Source organism: Pseudopodoces humilis, chromosome 18 (assembly GCF_049639895.1).
Source record: "Pseudopodoces humilis isolate 2021_Gansu_Grassland_sample_001 chromosome 18, ASM4963989v1, whole genome shotgun sequence".
NCBI lineage: Eukaryota > Metazoa > Chordata > Aves > Passeriformes > Paridae > Pseudopodoces > Pseudopodoces humilis.
The window spans coordinates 16,653,662-16,671,021 of record NC_142217.1 but is presented as its reverse complement, the minus strand read 5'-3'; the positions used below and the strand labels follow the sequence as shown (position 1 = coordinate 16,671,021).

General features: G+C 54.1%; 1 protein-coding gene across 1 annotated transcript in view; it reads left to right on the top strand.

The window, feature by feature from the left end:
* HS3ST6 (heparan sulfate-glucosamine 3-sulfotransferase 6) overlaps positions 1-16,670 on the top strand; it is a 29,644-nt gene extending 12,974 nt beyond the window's left edge. The window contains exon 2 of the mRNA XM_005523083.2: positions 16,052-16,670. Coding sequence (XP_005523140.2) covers positions 16,052-16,670 — 619 coding nt within the window. The remainder of the gene's footprint in view (positions 1-16,051) is intronic.
* Positions 16,671-17,360: the final 690 nt, after the last annotated feature.

Sequence of the window (17,360 nt, the reverse complement as noted above, 5' to 3'; positions counted from 1 at the left end):
CCAAAGTGGATGTGAAGGTGAAGATGGGCTTTGCTGGAGGCTGTGGGGAGCAGGGTCCCGCTGAGGAAAAGGAAGTCACCTTCAGTGGGGACAGAGCCAGGGCTGGATCCTCCTGCCTGGGGGAAGCTCAGCCTGATCCCAAAGAGCTGCTCTGAAGGAGCTCCACGGCTCGTGGGTCTGTTCCCATGCCCAGCACGGGAGTGACGGCTCTGGCTGCTCTTGGGACTGTTGGGTCTCCTCCTCATGCCCTTGGAAGGCTCCAGGTGGTGGAGCCTTTGTTGCTGGAGCAGTGCAACATTCCCGTTTCTCCTGTTCCAACCTGGCACTTGCAGTTCTGGCTTCTGGTCCCCCTTTGGATGTTCTGCTTGTTAGAGGGAAGAAATCCCGGCTGGAAGCGAAAGGTGGGAAGGGTGGGCTGATGGGAGAAGGTGCTTTGAGGTCCCACACCTTGACTGGGATGGCCTGGATGTCTTATCCCATGTTCTGTCCTGTGTGTTATCCCATGTTATCCCAGGTTTTATCCTGTGTGTTATCCCACATTATCCCATGGTTTTAGCCCATGTTATCCTGTGTGTTATCCCATGTGTTATCCCATGTTATCCCGTGTGTTATCCCATGTTATCCCATGTGTTATCCCATGTTATCCCATGTGTTATCCCGTGTGTTATCCCATGTTATCCCATGTGTTATCCCATGTTATCCCATGTGTTATCCCGTGTGTTATCCCATGTTATCCCGTGTGTTATCCCATGTTATCCCATGTGTTATCCCATGTTATCCCATGTGTTATCCCGTGTGTTATCCCATGTTATCCCATGTGTTATCCCATGTTATCCCATGTGTTATCCCGTGTGTTATCCCATGTTATCCCATGTGTTATCCCATGTTATCCCATGTGTTATCCCGTGTGTTATCCCATGTTATCCCGTGTGTTATCCCATGTTATCCCATGTGTTATCCCATGTTATCCCATGTGTTATCCCATGTTATCCCATGTGTTATCCCGTGTGTTATCCCATGTTATCCTGTGTGTTATCCCGTGTGTTATCCCATGTTATCCCGTGTGTTATCCCATGTTATCCTGTGTGTTATCCCGTGTGTTATCCCATGTTATCCTGTGTGTTATCCCATGTTTTATCCCATGTTATCCCATGTGTTATCCCATGTGTTATCCCATGTGTTATCCTGTGTGTTATCCCATGTGTTATCCCATGTTATCCCATGTGTTATCCCATGTTATCCCATGTGTTATCCCATGTTATCCCATGTGTTATCCCATGTTATCCTGTGTGTTATCCCATGTTATCCCGTGTGTTATCCCATGTGTTATCCCATGTTATCCCATGTTATCCTGTGTGTTATCCCATGTGTTATCCCATGTTATCCTGTGTGTTATCCTGTGTGTTATCCCATGTTATCCCGTGTGTTATCCCATGTGTTATCCCATGTTATCCTGTGTGTTATCCCATGTGTTATCCCATGTGTTATCCTGTGTGTTATCCCACATTTTATCCTATGTTATCCCATGTTTTATCCCATGTTTTATCCCATGTTTTATCCCACGTTATCCCATGTTTTATCCCATGTTATCCCACATTTTATCCCACGTTATTCCATGTGCCGGTGCCCAGCAGAGCCTGTGTGGTGTCAGGCTGGAGAGCAGTGCAGGATCTGAGGGAAAACCTCTTTTTGGAGGCTCTGCTCCTCCGGGTCTCCCCAGCTGCAGGAGATCTCCTCTCCCAGCCCTACCTGGCAGGATCAGGATTCCCCAGGATCCTCTTGGCTCCGGCAGAGCAATGCCGCTCTGCAGCAGCGGCGTTCCAACTTGGAATTACATCTCACCCTGCCTTGTTTTGGGCAAACAGGAGTTTTTAGGGAGAAATCTGGGGGTGGAAGCAGCTCTGAGGGCCAGCTTGGCTCGCTGGCAGGCTGTGCTTGGAGCCGAGCTGGGAATGAGCAGGGATGGAGGGTGCACATGTTTTCAGGGAGCAGGGGAGAGCTGGCAGGGCTGGGGATGAAAGCAGCATATGTCTGATTGAGCAAGTGGAGAAATGCGGGCCAGATGGCTGCAGGGACTGGGAGTGGGGAATAATTTCCAAAGTCTTTGCTCTCCGGAGCAAGATTAGGGCAATCTCTTCCTCTCGGCTCAATTTGCCTCCCGTGGTGGCTTTGGGCAGAGCTCTTAATGCTGTTTGTGACCTCCAGGGATTTGGGGAATTGTTCTCCGGGGTGGAAATGTTGAGCAGCATGCAGGGAGCAGGGGATGGTTTGTAAGGATGAGCCCTCCATCCTAGGGAAGGAGGGAATTTGGGGGAAGCCCTTTCCTGGGTGTTTTACAGGGTCTGACCAGGAACTCAGGTGGGTCCTGGGGGAGTCTGGTCATGGAATCAAGGAATTCCAGACTGGTTTGGTTGGAAGGGACCTTAAAGATCGTCCAGTTCCAATCCCAACACCTTCCACTATCCCAGGGTGCTCCAAGCCCTTGGACACTTCCAGGGATCCAGGGACAGCCACAGCTTCTCTGGGAAATCCATCCCTGTCCCTCCCCACCCTCACAGCCAGGAATTCCTTCCCAATATCCAGTCAAATCTCCCCTTTTCCAATGGGAAGCCATTCCCTGTGTCCTGTCCGTCCATCCCTTGTTCCCAGTCCCTCTCCAGCTCTCCTGGAGCCCCTTTAGTCCCGTGAAGGGCTCTGAGCTCTCTCTGGAGCCTTCTCTTCTCCAGGCTGAAAAAGGAGATTTGTGGTTTGGGGGAAATTTTAAAACTGTATTTTTTAGGTGATCTTTATGTTAAAAAAAAAAAGCAACCAAAAGTACCTGCGATGGGACAGGTGTGGTAGAATCAGAAACTGCAGTTCCATCAAGCCAAGGAAATCCTGAATAATCCAAAAATTAACCCAGGCTGCAGGTTTGGAAGTTGCTTTTTTTCTTGTATGAAGAGAGGGAGAAAAAAAAAAAAAAGAAACCTGTGTATAAACCCTGTTTCAAGGAAATGAATTTCAAATAAGAAAAACAAATTTGAGTTAATTCCTCTTTTCCAAGCACGGCTCCATTCAGTGTTTTGGGAGTCAGGGGATTTGGGGATCTGGAGATAGCGTCAGTGTTTTTGGGTAACAAGTACAAACTGTAGCAGCTTTTAAGGCTTCAGAAGCTGTTTCTGATTAGGATCTTTTCTTTTGACAACTTTTTTTTTTCTTTTCAGGGAGAAAAAAAAAGAAGGGGGAGGGAGGAGGAAAGGGCTTTTTGTAACACAGTTGGGTTAGAGATGAGGGAAAATCTGTTTGAAATATGCAGGGACCTGAAAGCAAATCTTGAGTGAATAATAAGTTTAACTGACCTTAAAATATCCCATTGCCATGAGGGATTTGAGAGTAATACTTCAAATGGATTTTTGATGAGGCTCTGCAGGCTGTGGGGAATTGAATATTTTTACCCAACACGTTTTCTGATCTAAATTTTCACAATAACTGGGGAAAAAAACCTATTTGGGAATGCCTAAAGAAGGGTTGGGGTGGTGTTGTTTTACTCTAAAGCTGCTGCTGTGCAGGGAGAAACCCCAATTTGCTGCAAGGTCACTTTTCAGAAGTGCTTTTATTCCCCAATATTTAAATTTAATCCTGGAGCAGAATTGTGTGGTGCCCTTGGCATTCCATGGGGGGGATCCAGTGGAAGATGATCCCGGTGCCTGCTGGCTCAGTGTGTGTGTCCCAAGGCTGGCACCAGCCCAGGGGCTCTGCTGGGACCCTGCTGTGATGTCACTGTCCCCAGGATTCCCAGGATCCCTGTAGGAAGGCCTGGCTGCTGGGAAAACACCCGTGGGAGAAGCCCCAAATTCCAGGATAGAAATCCCTGTGGTTGCTTCTTCCTCCAATGGAAGACAGCTGCACTTCCTGGGCTGTCCTGCTGCCTGTCCATCCATCCATCCATCCATCCATCCATCCATCCATCCATGGATTCCATCCATCATCCATTCATCCATCCATGGATTACATCCATCCATCACCAATTCATCCATCCATGGATTCCATCCATCCATCCATCATCCATTCATCCATCCATGGATTCCATCCATCCATCATCCATTCATCCATCCATGGATTCCATCCATCATCCATCCATCATCCATCCATCCATCCATCCATCATCCATCCATCCATCATCCATCCATCCATCATCCATCATCCATCATCCATCCATCATCCATCCATCCATCATCCATCCATCATCCATCCATCATCCATCCATCATCCATCCATCATCCATCCATCATCCATCCATCCATCCATCCATCATCCATCATCCATCCATCCATGGATTCCATCCATCCATCATCCATCCATCATCCATCATCCATCATCCATCCATCCATCCATCCATCCATCCATCATCCATCCATCATCCATCCATCCATCATCCATCCATCCATCATCCATCCATCATCCATCCATCCATCCATCCATCATCCATCCATCCATCATCCATCCATCATCCATCCATCATCCATCCATCCATCCATCCATCATCCATCATCCATCCATCCATGGATTCCATCTATCCATCATCCATCCATCATCCATCCCAGGGGACAATTCCATCCCAAAGGACAGAGGGATGTCCCATGTCCCCAGGGCTGTGGGGCTCTGCCAAGGGCTCCATTCCTTCCCTCCTGTGGAGTGGGTGATCCCACAGGAGTGTGGGATCATTGCCTCGCTCCTGGCTGCCGTGGGGTTGGCTTTGGGATTCTGGAGAATCGTGGAAAGGTTTGGGGTGGAAGGGACCTTAGAGCCCATCCAGTGCCACCCCCTGCCCACCTCCCACTGTCCCAGGCTTCTCCAAGCCCTGTCCTGGGACACTTCCCCAGGGAGCTGCTGCTCCAGGGCGGTGCTGCTGCCTGGGGATGTTTTTAGGCTGGCTGTTATCAGACACCCACACTGCGCTGCAGTTCCTGAATCCATGGCGCTGGAATCCAGGGCTTTTCCTCACCAGCAGCTGTTCCCGAAGCTGCTGCAGCTTTGGTGTTTCCAGTCCTTTAAATCCCTTGGAATCGCTGATGTTGGAAAAGCCCCCTGAGCTCACTGAGTCCAACCATTCCCCAGCACTGCCAGGACCACCACCCGTGTCCCCAAGTGCCACATCCGCAGAACTTTCCAATCCCTGCAGGGATGGGGACTCCACCCCTGCTCTGGGCAGTGCTTCCATGAAGGAATTTTCCCGGTGCAGCCCATCAGGCTGGCTCCAGCCCTGCTGTGGCCTTGGCTCCCTGATCCCTCTGCTGCCCAAAGCGGCTGCCCAGGGATGCTGGGATCGGTGTTCCCATCCATCACCCCTGGCCACCGCTCAGCTTTCCATGGAAATGTGCAAAAATTCCTATTTTTGATCCTCACCCTCCATCAAATCCAGCTGGAATGGGCTGGTGGGATCTGACAGGGCTGGGGAAGATGGGCAGACGGCTGGACAGACAGACAGACAGAGTGTGTGATTGCTCAAGCCACACTTCCGTAGGAAACCAGGCTAAAAATAACTCAAATCCAGTTCTTTCCCACAAATAGCTCCAGTTGCCACAAACTGAAGCTTTTCCAGTGAAGAAAAGTGTTTTGTTAAAGAATTGCCAGTTGTTTGGAGGGAGGGAGCACTGACAGGATGGATGGAACCACCACCACCATCACCTGGGGCTCACCCAGAGCTCTGGGAGCTGCCTGAGGCTCGGGAAGCTGCAGAAACATCAATTTCCTGGAATTCCAGAGCGGTTTGGCTCAGAGAGACCTTAAATCCCATGCAGTGCCACCCCCTGCCATGGCAGGGACACCTCCCACTGCCCCAGGGTGCTCCAAGCCCTGTCCAGCCTCTCCTGGGACATTCCTGATCCTTCCCAACATCTCCACATCCCCTTTTTCCATGGCTGGAGGAACAGTTTTCCATTTTTTTTTGCAGCAAAGTGCGTAATCCTCCCCTGGCTCCCTCCTGGTGGGGGATTTCCTTTGCCTGGGGACCAGCTGAGCCTGCTGAGAGGGGGAAGGGGCTCCCAGCAGCATCCCCAGCATTCCCAAGCCTTGTGGCCCCGGAATTTTGGGGTTTCTCCCTCGTGTGGAGGCAGCAGTTGTGGGGTCCCTGGGGGCTGCCCTGCACACGCAGGGGGTGCCTGAGCAGGTTGGTGGAGATCAGAAACATTTTCTCTGTGCTGAGACTCCTCTCCCAGTTCCCTTCTCCTGGGTGGGATGGCATGGAGAAGTTTGGGAATGGTGGCTCCCATCCCTGCCATGCTGCGGGCGAAGCTCCTCGCCAGGAAATGAGGCTTTTTCTGATAGTAAAAAAAAAAAAAAAAAAAAGAGCTAAATTTGTTTCCCATCTTCCCTCAGGCTGGATTACAAATTTGACACAGATGGGGGAATCTTTGTTGTTTCTGTGGAAAATTTTCTTTTCCATCCCAATGACAGCAGCGTGACAGCATCAGACCTGAGACAAACACCAAAAAAAGCCAGTTCTGGGGTTTTGGGAGAGGGACACGGATGAGCTCCTCCAGCCTGGAGCCATCCTGAGCTGGGACAAGTGTGGGATGTGGCTGTGGAGAGCCACAACCTGCTCTGGGGGGACACAGCAGCCAGGGGTGGAGAATGTGGCCAGGACAGGGGGTTTAGGGTGACATTTTCCCTGTGAGCTCCCAGAGGTGAGGAAGAGGAGGATTTGAGCTGTAGGATGCAGGGGTTTGGCTGAGGGGTGCTGGGGCAGGGGACAAGGGGATGTTTTGGGGACACAAAACGTTTTTCCTTTGAGATGCAGCTGTGGCTCAGCCTGGAAAGGTGGCAATGGGGGCTGGGTCGTCCCGGCTCCATCCCTGTGTCCCTGCAGGTGACTGTCCCCAGGGCTCAGGAGACTGTCACCTTTGCATGGATGGACCTGGGGCTCTGCAGAGCTGCTGCCTCTTCCAGGCCTTCAGGTTCCTGCCAGCAGCAGCCCCTCCATCATCTGCCCGAGCTGTCAAAGGCATTACAGCGACCCCGGGAAAACGGGAATGCTGCATCCCTGGGCACCAGCTCTGCCCCTGCTGCCTCAGCACATTTCAGCCCCTCGTGCCCATGTGCAGCTGTGCCTTCGCTGTCCCCGTCCCCCTCCTGTCCTGTCCCACCCCTGAGTGCCCACCGGGGTCTGTGGGACATCTGCTCCCTGCCCTGGCCCCGCAGCCCCCCGAGGGTCCCTGTGCCCAGCCGGGAGCGGGGCTGCAGGTGATGCCACTCGTCTGCCAGCCCTGGCACCCGGCCCAGGCACCCCTGGGGTCTGTCTGAACTCAGGTCACCGCCCCGAGGTGGAGCTTTCCCTCCTCGGGCCAAACCCCACAGCCCCACATCGCTCTGGGATCTTCCTGGAGCTGCTGGTGGCCACAGGAGCCACTGCTGGCTCTGTCCCCTCTCCTGTCCCCCCAGGACACCCCTCAGTGCCCATTGCTGGGTGTCCCCAGACAGGGGTTTGGTGCTGGGGGTCACAGGGGGTGTCCCCAAACAGGGGTTTGGTGCTGGGGTGTCCCCAAACAGGGGATGCTCCTGGCAGGATGGAACAGAGGGAAGGGCACCAGGGCAAAGCGAGGCACTGGCTCAGTTTGGGGTGCCGGGGTGGGCAGTGAGGGGGATCCCCTTCACAGGGGGATTGAGGTGCTGAACCACTGCTGATCTCAGTTCCCAAATTCCTTTGTGGATCTGGCCAAGAGAGCTTTCCAGCTGTCCCTGGAGCTGGTGCTGATGGATCCCCACTGGCAGCCCCGGCTGCGGTCCCGAGCGAGGACTGCTCGATGTTTGCTGACGGAGAAATGAGGCGGTTTTGGAAGCGCTTCAGAGCAGCTCGTGCTTGGTTTGAGGCTGAAGTTTCACTCAGGATTTCAAGCAGGACTTGGTACTCGTTCAGCAGGGCAGAGCCAGACTGGGAAAGCGGTTTTTGCAGGAGCTTCCATGAGATGCAGGCATGGATCAGCTCATGGAGATGGGGGTGGTTCTGCTCGGAGGGCAGGGCTCACCTCTCACACCTTTGATTTCTTAGAATCAGATCCCACCGGGATCGATTCCTTCCCAACATCTGAACCTCAGTGATGCCAGCGGGACCTGGCGGCACCCCCAGCCCAGGGAGCACAAAGTGCTCGTTTTTGTGCTTTTGAGAGAAGAAAAACGGGATAAACGGCTTGAAAATGCTGGAATGGCTCACGTTAGGAATGGTGAGGGTGGGAAGATCTTTGCTATTCCCTGGAAGTTGTTGGGTTGTGCAGGAGGAGGGTGAGGAGCAGGATGAGGAGCTCCCTGGAGGGGACAGCCAGGGGACAGCCAGGGCACAGCCAGCCCTGCCCACGGTGGCCTTGGAGCCACCATCTGGAGAACCCGGCTGCCCCTTCCCGTGGCTCCTCGAGGCTCCGAGCTCGGCCGGGGCCGCCCCATACTGAGATCAAATAAACACAAATAGCCTGAAATTATTCATGGCTCTGGGGACTTGTCTGATGCCTCGTCAGCAGCTGCTGATCAAATCAGGGCAGCTGTCAATCGGCCCGAGCGGCAGGGGCTGGCTCTGGCCGACATGTGTGGATTATTCCTTCTCCTTCCCTTCCTTCCTTCCTCCATCCCTCCCGGGCTCCCGCTGCTCCCGCACCTGCGGCGGGGCTGGAGCGGGATGGGCAGGAATTCTGGGGGTGCCCCTCGCCCGCACCCCGGCACCGGCACAAGGAGGGACCCCAGGGACAGGGGGTGCGGGTCCTGCCACCTGCGCTGTGCCCCCGTTAATTAGGCTGGGCTAATTAGCAGAGAGCTTGTGGCTCAGGGAGCGCTGGGAGTGAGTCCAGCGAGGGGATGGATGCGCTTGGAATGGTGGTGACAGGACAAGGGGAATGGCTTCACAGGGATGGGAAGGGATACTGGGAATAAATCCTTCCCTGGCCCGAGGGAAACTGAGGCTGCCCCTGGATCCCCGGCAGTGCCCCAGGCCAGGCTGGAGGAACCTGGGATAGTGGAAAGGGTCCCCTCCTTTTCCTTCTGCTCAGCCAAGCATCGGGAAGTGGAAGAATTCCTATTTCTGCTCCCTGTGGAGCTGCAAACCTGAAAACCCCGAGGATTTTTGTGACCTTTTTATGCCTTTCCTGTGCTCTGTTCCATCAAGGTGGGAAATCAGGCAGGAGCAGCCTGTTGCTGTGAGGGGATAATTTACTGAGATCTAACGAATTTTAAATTTGTGATTGAAAGAAGAGCTTTACACAGAGTGGTCTCAGGGATTTTTTTTCTGATTTTTGTTTTTTTTTAAAGAAACCTTGGGACAGTCAGGGGTAGTGGAGTCCACTTCCCTTTGCTCCAAGAGCAAATTTTCCTTATTTATTGGCGCTCCCGAGGATCCCAGTTACCAGGGGGATAAAATCTGTCACCAGTGTGTGTATGGCAGGTTCAGAGGAGGGTAATTTGTGTTTCCCCTGCTCAGACAGCAGGTCAGGTCATAAAGCACCGGATCCACGGGGAGGGGAGAGCCTGTTTAAAGGCTGCCTGTGCTGAAAGGTGCAATAATCCGCCGGATTACTTTCCGGGGGAGCTGCAGGAAAATTTACTGCCTTGGAAAGGGATTATCCCAGCGCTGCTGCCAGAGGATTTCTTCCCTTTCTTTCCTAAGAGGAAGGAAGTTTTTCATTGAATTCCTGCTGCTCCGGCCCGCGGGGGCTGCTCCCCGTGGGCACCGCAGCTCTCACGGTTTGGGAGGGAAGAACTCACCCCGAGCTTTATCCCGATCTCCCCGCTCAGGTGGGAGAGGGAAACTCGAGCCCGGCTTGGAATTCGGGTGGAGTTTGCAGCGCCTTCACTGCACAGAAGGTGCCGAGCTGCTGGAGGGGTCGAGTTTGATCCGGAGGGATAAAACGGGAGGAGAGATAAAGAGGAGAAGGGATAACCAGGAGAGATAACCAGGAGAGATAACCAGGAGTGATAAAGAGGAGATGGGATAACCAGGAGAGATAACCAGGAGAGATAAAGAGGAGAAGGGATAACCAGGAGAGATAACCAGGAGTGATAAAGAGGAGAAGGGATAACCAGGAGAGATAACCAGGAGAGATAACCAGGAGTGATAAAGAGGAGAAGGGATAACCAGGAGAGATAACCAGGAGGGATAACCAGGAGAGATAACCAGGAGTGATAAAGAGGAGAAGGGATAACCAGGAGAGATAACCAGGAGGGATAACCAGAAGAAGGGATAACCAGGAGGGATAACCAGAAGAAGGGATAACCAGGAGGAGGAATAAATGGCAGGAGGGATAACCAGGAGGAGGGATTACCAGGAGAAGTGATAAATGCTCTCGGGTGCAGCACCAGCTGCAGGACCAGCCTTTGCACCAGCAGCCACGAGGATTCCAAGCCCGAGCATCCCCAAACCCAAGCGCTCCATCCCCCATCCCGAGCAGAGAATGGAGCTGGAGCAGCTTCCCAGGCTGGAGCTCAGGGCTGCTCCAGCCCCGAGTTCCTCCAGCAGAGCCCCCCCGGGCCTGGGGCTCAGCGGGGGAGTTGGGGGGGGTTGGTTTTGTTTGATTTCCTTCCCCTGGAAGGCAGGAGCGGGGGGCTGGGCCAGCCAAGCCCTTTAATTGTGTGCAATGAAGGCTGACAGTGCCGAGGCGCAGCCTTTAAAAGGGGTACTGAACCTTTAATTCCTGAATAAATCATCTCCAGTCTGTTGCTCCCTCATCTGCAAGCTGTTTGAGCAGGACACACGGGCACTGCTGGGAAGGGTCATTTGGAGATCAGAGCCCTCGATTGACCCGGGTCACAGGCAGGACACCTGCCACAGGCTGTCCCCTCGCCGGGAATCAAAGGGACACTGGGGAAACAGCCTGGAGAGGAGATTCCTAATTGCTGCTGCACTGAGGGGCTTCATTCCAGAGGGATGGAGAGTTGTGAATGCCCCTGGCAGCCCTGTCCTCACTGGACACCAGCCCGGGGTCACACGTGCCAGTCCCCAGTCCCCTGATCTGTGGGGATTTTCTGGATCCAGTGCCCCATCATGGCTGGGCACCTTCCATCCCCCATTTTCTGAAGGGTTTCTGGGGATTTGTGGAGCTGTTCTGTGTTTCCCACCCGTTCTCACCTGCATTTTCACTCACAGTTATTCAAACTCCAGCAGGGAGAAGTCCCTGGGTGCTCTTTTTGGACCCCATCAGGGAGGAAAAGTCTCTGGGTGCTCTTTTTGGACCCCATCAGGGAGGAAAAGTCTCTGGGTGCTCTTTTTGGACCCCATCAGGGACAGACCCGGCTGTGAGGGGTTCCTGGCAGTGTGACTGGGGATTTCAGGTGGCATTTTTGGGGTGACCCCATATCCTGTAGCTGCTCCACAGTGGAGAAGGGTGAGGATGGGTCATCCCAAACCCCACTAAGAGACCAAAGAGCCTCTCCTCCAGTGCAGGGCAGGAGCTGTGCCCTGATTGAGGCTGATTCCTGCTCTCCATAATCCAGCAGAGCCCTTTCACCCTAAGGACCCGGCTGGAATAACCATGCCAGGAAAACATCCCGCTCTGGCCATCCACATGAGCAGGAAATGTGATGGAAATTCTGGGTTGTGGGAGCTGAAGTGGGTGTGGGGACCGTGGGGTGGGGGGGACACGGCCTTTTCCACACCTTCCCACCGGGAAATCTGGGATGCCAAGGGGTCTGGGAGGATTTCTGGATGGGAAAAGCAGCGGTGCTCTCCAGCCCCGGTTCCTGGGGGGGGTAAATAACCGGGTGTCGGGTGTCTGCTGGGAGCAGCCGCGCCATTAGAAACGCAAATATCGGCTCCAGCTTCTCCCCTTGGCTCCACTCCCCATCTCCGGATCTGGAGACGCTTCCAACCCAAACCTCCGCGGCTCCCAGCCCTTCCCAGAGCCCCCCCAGACCCCAGGGCTGCCTCTCCCCTGCTCTGGAGCCTCTCGGGGAGGGTCTGGGGGCTCAGCCCCTCCAGGGAGCGGCCTGGCACAATCCACCACATCTTCCTCCTCCTCTGAGACTTCACCCAACACAGAGACCCCGTCCCGGGGGGCGGTGGGAGAGCTCTGGGGTCCTTTGTGTGGGCTGGAGACCCCACAGCGTGGTCCCCTATGGGGCAGGGGGGGAATCTGGAGCTTCTGGGGGGCAGGAGGAGCTCCTGGGGATGCTCCAGCTGGGAGCAGGACCCGCCAAACCCCCGCACTGTTTCATGTACCAAACTGTAATTAGGAGCAAAGGGCAGAGGGCTGCGAAGGGGCATTAATAAATGATCTCCCTGCTTGTTAATTGACGTGTCTCAGTCAGCCCGTGGTGGAGCCCAGGGCTTGGCTCCCCTTCCAGGAGCATCACAGCCTTATTACTGCCCTCATTAGCATATTCAGGGCTCCCTGCTTAAAGCCAATTAGCTCCCGGCCAGGCCTGATTGGGAAGCCTCGGCCTCATTTGCACATTTTTGAATTGGTGAAAGAATCAAAATTAATGGAGGCAGCTCGGGGCTGGGGAGCGCTGGGGGGGCTCTGCCAGGACCTGCTGGGGAGGGCGAGGGGGAACAGCCAGGTCATTAGGATAAAAAGGAACGTGGGATAATTTGGTCCTGGGCGCCTTGGGGAGTTCATCCTTCCCGGTTCATCCTTCTCATTTCATCCCTCCCACTTCATCCATCCCACTTCATCCATCCCACTTCATCCATCCCACTTCATCCATCCCACTTCATCCATCCCAGTTCATCCATCCCAGTTCATCCATCCCACTTCATCCATCCCAGTTCATCCCTCCCAGTTCATCCCTCCCAGTTCGTCCTTCCCAGTTCATCCCTCCCAGTTCAACCTTCCCAGTTCATCCTTCCCAGTTCAACCTTCCCAGTTCATCCCTCCCAGTTCAACCTTCCCAGTTCAACCTTCCCAGTTCATCCCTCCCAGTTCATCCCTCCCAGTTCAACCTTCCCAGTTCAACCTTCCCAGTTCATCCATCCCACTTCATCCCCTCTAGGTTTGTCCATCCCAGCTCGTTCTTCCCAGCTCATCCCTCCCAGTTCATCCCTCCCAATTCATCCCTCCTAGTTCGTCCTTCCCACTTCATCCCCTCCCAGTTCATCCATCCCAGTTCATCCTTCCCAGTTTGTTCTTCTCAGTTCATCCCTCCCAGTTCATCCCTCCCAGTTCAGCCACCCTGCGCTGATTCCCACTGATTCCCGCTGATTCCTGGGGGAAGAAGAGGCCATGGAGAGGTCTGGGATGGGGCAAGCACGGCTGCTCTGGGCTGGGGTTGTGTTCATTTCCTTCCTGGAGCCGCCGTGGGTGATAACTCAGGGATGCTTTGGGCTGGACACTTATTTATCACCCAAAAGTGCATCCCCTGATCTCTCAGCTCGGTGCTGGGAGGGGTTCTGCTCCAAAAATCATCAGGAATCATGAACCAATTAACTCTGGAAAGTTATGCTGGCCCAGTTTTTGAAGTCTGCTTTGATTCCCTGCCTGCTGTGGCTGTTAATCACTATTTAATGCAGCTTTCTGCATTTTTATCATCATTTTATCTGCTGTAATTTATTGTGTGTTACCTTAACCAAGGAAGCATTTTCATGCCTTGAATGTCTCCATGTAGGAAACCCCTGCTCTGCTGCCTCTCAAGCGCCAGTTGTTTTATTAATTAAAAATTTATCAGCTTAATAGAGAAGTAAAAGGCTTTTTTCCCCTCCTCCTGGGCACAGAGTCTCCTCTGGAAATCCCAATTCCTTCCAATTCCCCACTGCCGTGTCCTGGACCTGCAGGCTCTGCTTGGCATTCCCACGGTGCTCTCTGAAGGTCAATAAGAATTAACCGTAAATTCCATTAAAGTTCTCAATCTTTAGGCGAAAGCGAAGCACAACAAAGCCGGCTCTGCTCTTCGCCAGTTGAAGCCAGATCTGGAGGGAGCTGGGTGTTATCAATAATTAACCGGGGTAATTTAGGGGAAGTATTAGGATGTTAATGAAAATGTGAAGTGCTTAATTATCCTGGGAGGAGCTGGAAGCGCTCGGGCTGCTGAGGAAGAGGAGGTGTTGCACAATGAACTCTTGGAAGCTGCTGTTCCCGGCGGGATCCGGGATGTCCCTGGGATGTCCCTGGGATGTCCCTGGGATGTCCCTGGGATGGGGCAGTTCGGTCCCTGCACCCCATCACAGCCACAGGAGCCTCATTAAAACTTCTGTTAATTACATTGTAATTAAGCTGTGGATGGTGTGGCTGCCCTGGATGTCGCTCTGCAGGAGGAAGGGAGGGATAAGAGAGGTTTTCCAGAGAGGCTGGATGTGTCCAGGGCCAGGATGTGGTTTGGCCTCTGCAGGGTCTCCCATCCCCAGCGTTTGCTGCTGGGAATAAACAATTTATTTTCCCCTGAGGAGTGGGACTGTTTCAGCTTTGCTGAGAGGGTTGGGATCGGGTGAGGATGAAGAAGGAGCCGTTCAGAAATCCCAGAGGCATCCAGGGAAACACCACAGGGATGCCTCAGGAAGCTGCCAGGAGAAGCAGCCTGGAAAACCCTGTGGCATTTTCGGAATGGAGTTCAAGTCAAGGACGCTTGGCTGGCCGGGAAGCCCCAGCAGGAGCTGGAGATGTGGATCCAGATCCGTTGGGTTTTCCTTGACCCTGGACCAGCACAGGGAGGGGACAGGGATGGGTCTAATCCCTGGGAAGGTGCTGCCCAGCAGGAGCTCTGTCAGTCAGTTGAGTGCAGTTATTTGGGGTGGGGAAAGTGCTGGAAAGGATGGGAAAAGCACCCGAGACTGCCCCGGGATTCATGGATGCTTGAAGGGCATCCCACAGGTGCCAAACAGAGGGGTTGTGCTGCCAGGTGAGAGCACCAGGGACAGGAATGAGCTCTAAAAATGTTGGCACCGTGAAAAAATTAAAATAAAAATTAAAATAAAAATTAAAATAAAAAAGTAAAATAAAAGTGGTGGGGGGGGGAAGCCACAAATGGCTTCTGCCTCTTGTTTGGGGGAGGGAGCTGTGGGGGCCCAGCGTGGCTCGCAAATGCTTTTAATAAAGTGTTCTTTCCTGAGTCCAGGGGAAAAATTCCCAGAAACCTCAAGCTTTTCCCATTACATAAGGAGCAGATGCTGCTGGGCAGAGCCGAGGTCCCCCAGCACAGCCCTGTCCCTGTCCCCAGCCGCGGGGACCCGGCTCCCTGCCAGGCACAGCATCCTTGGGTGGAATTCCCAGAGAATCCGCGGCTGCAGAAGTGGCCCGGGCCAGCCTGGACAGGGCTTGGAGCAGCCTGGGACAGTGGAAATGTCCCTGCCCATGGATGATCTGAGAGATCCCTTCCCAAACATCCCAGGGTTTTGTGATTCCCCTTGGAGGTGGGGGAGGATGTGGAGGGCAGAGGGGCAGGTGCCGGTGCTGGTGGCAGGGAGGACCCGTTGACGTGGCTGGGTAATTTCTGCCGCAATTAATGCCTCATTAAAGTGCGCGAGGGAACAATCGAAGCAGTGAATTTTACCCAGCACAATGGCTGGGCCCTCAGGGTTTTTCTGCCTTTCTTTCGCAAAGGAAACAGTCTTTTTCTGGCTTGAACTGCTCCTTGTCTGGAGGCAGAGGAGGAGGGAGCCTTGGTGGGCATCTTCACCCCCGGCTGCTGCTTGGGCATCACCCCCGTGACGGGATTTTCCTCTGCAATCCCACGGGGCGAGTTGAAACCTCCAGGACATGAAATCTGACTGGAGGCAGGGATGAAAACCAGCCTTGTCCCGAAATGTTCGTGTTGAGACACCCATCACCCACTGAAACTGGGATTTCCAGGGCTGGGAAGGGGTTGTGGGAGAATTCCAAGGGGGAAGAGCAGCCTGCAGGTGTCCTGTGGATGCTGCTGGAGTGACAGGGATGGACTCTGGAGGGGACAAAGGGAATGCTGAGATGGGCAGAGAGGCTGGAGCACGGGGGGTCGTAGGAAGGGTTCTGAAGATTAAGGAGGTGCCCAGGGGGTGTGACCAGGTGGGGCAGGAGGGAAGGGGAGACGCGGCTGTGGTTGGGAAGCCCCCGAGAGTTTCTGGCCGGGTTTTGGGTTTTTTTCCCTCCCGTTGTGACATCGGGTCCTGACCGTGTCCCTCTCTCCTCAGGAGCCTGATGCCTCGGACCCTGGAGGGACAGATCACCATGGAGAAGACCCCCAGCTACTTTGTCACCAAGGAGGCCCCGCGGCGCATCTACAACATGTCCCGGGACACGAAGCTGATCGTGGTGGTGCGCAACCCCGTCACCCGCGCCATCTCGGACTACACGCAGACCCTCTCCAAAAACCCCTCCATCCCCAGCTTCCAAGCTCTGGCCTTCAAAAACCTCAGCACGGGACTGATCGACACGAGCTGGAGCGCGGTGAGGATCGGGATCTATGCCAAGCACCTGGATAATTGGCTGCAGTACTTCCCGCTCTCCAAATTCCTCTTTGTCAGCGGGGAGAGGCTGGTCAGCGACCCTGCCGGGGAGATGGGCCGTGTCCAGGACTTCCTGGGGCTCCAGAGGGTGGTGACGGACAAACATTTCTATTTTAATGAGACCAAGGGCTTTCCCTGCCTGAAGAAGCCGGAGGGGGGGAGCAAACCCCGCTGCCTGGGGAAATCCAAGGGGCGGCCGCATCCCAAAATCGACGGGCAGGTGGTGCAGCGCCTGCGGGAGTTCTACAGACCCTTCAACATGAAGTTTTATCAGATGACAGGGCAGGATTTCGGGTGGGACTGAGCCCATCACCAGGGCACGCTGCCGGGCTGGCACCTGGGCTGCCAGGACTGCAGCCCAGGGATGTCCGTGGTCATCGTGGTCAAGGGATCCTTGCGGTCATCGTGGTCAAGAGATGTCTGTGGTCACTGTGGTCAAGGGATCCCTGTGGTCATCGTGGTCAAGGGATCCCTGTGGTCATCTTGGTCAAGAGATGTCCATGGTCATCATGGTCAAGGGATCCCTGTGGTCATCGTGGTGAAGGGATGCCCATGGTCATCATGATCAAGGGATCCCTGTGTTCATCATGGTGAAGGGATGCCCGTGGTCATCATGGTCCAGGGGTGCCCATGGTCATCATGGTGAAGGGATGTCCATGGTCATCATGGTCCAGGGATGCCCATGGGCATCATGGTCAAGAGATCCCTGTGGTCACTGTGGCCACCCCACCAGCACCCTCCTCCCTTCGTTCTAATTTATATTGGACCTTTTCTGGCAAGAAATGGACTTTTCTGGAGTAGAGAGAAATATTTAAGAAATAAAACCAGAGATGAGCCCTCTCCCCTCCCTGAGCAGATTAAATATTCTTCCATATAAACCTCGCTGATCTGCGTTAACTGGGAGCGCTCCGGGTGGGTTTGTGGGATCATGGATAAAAGGAAACCTTTGGAAACCTCTGGGGCAGGCAGGCAGTGGGGTTTTGCAGAACCAGCT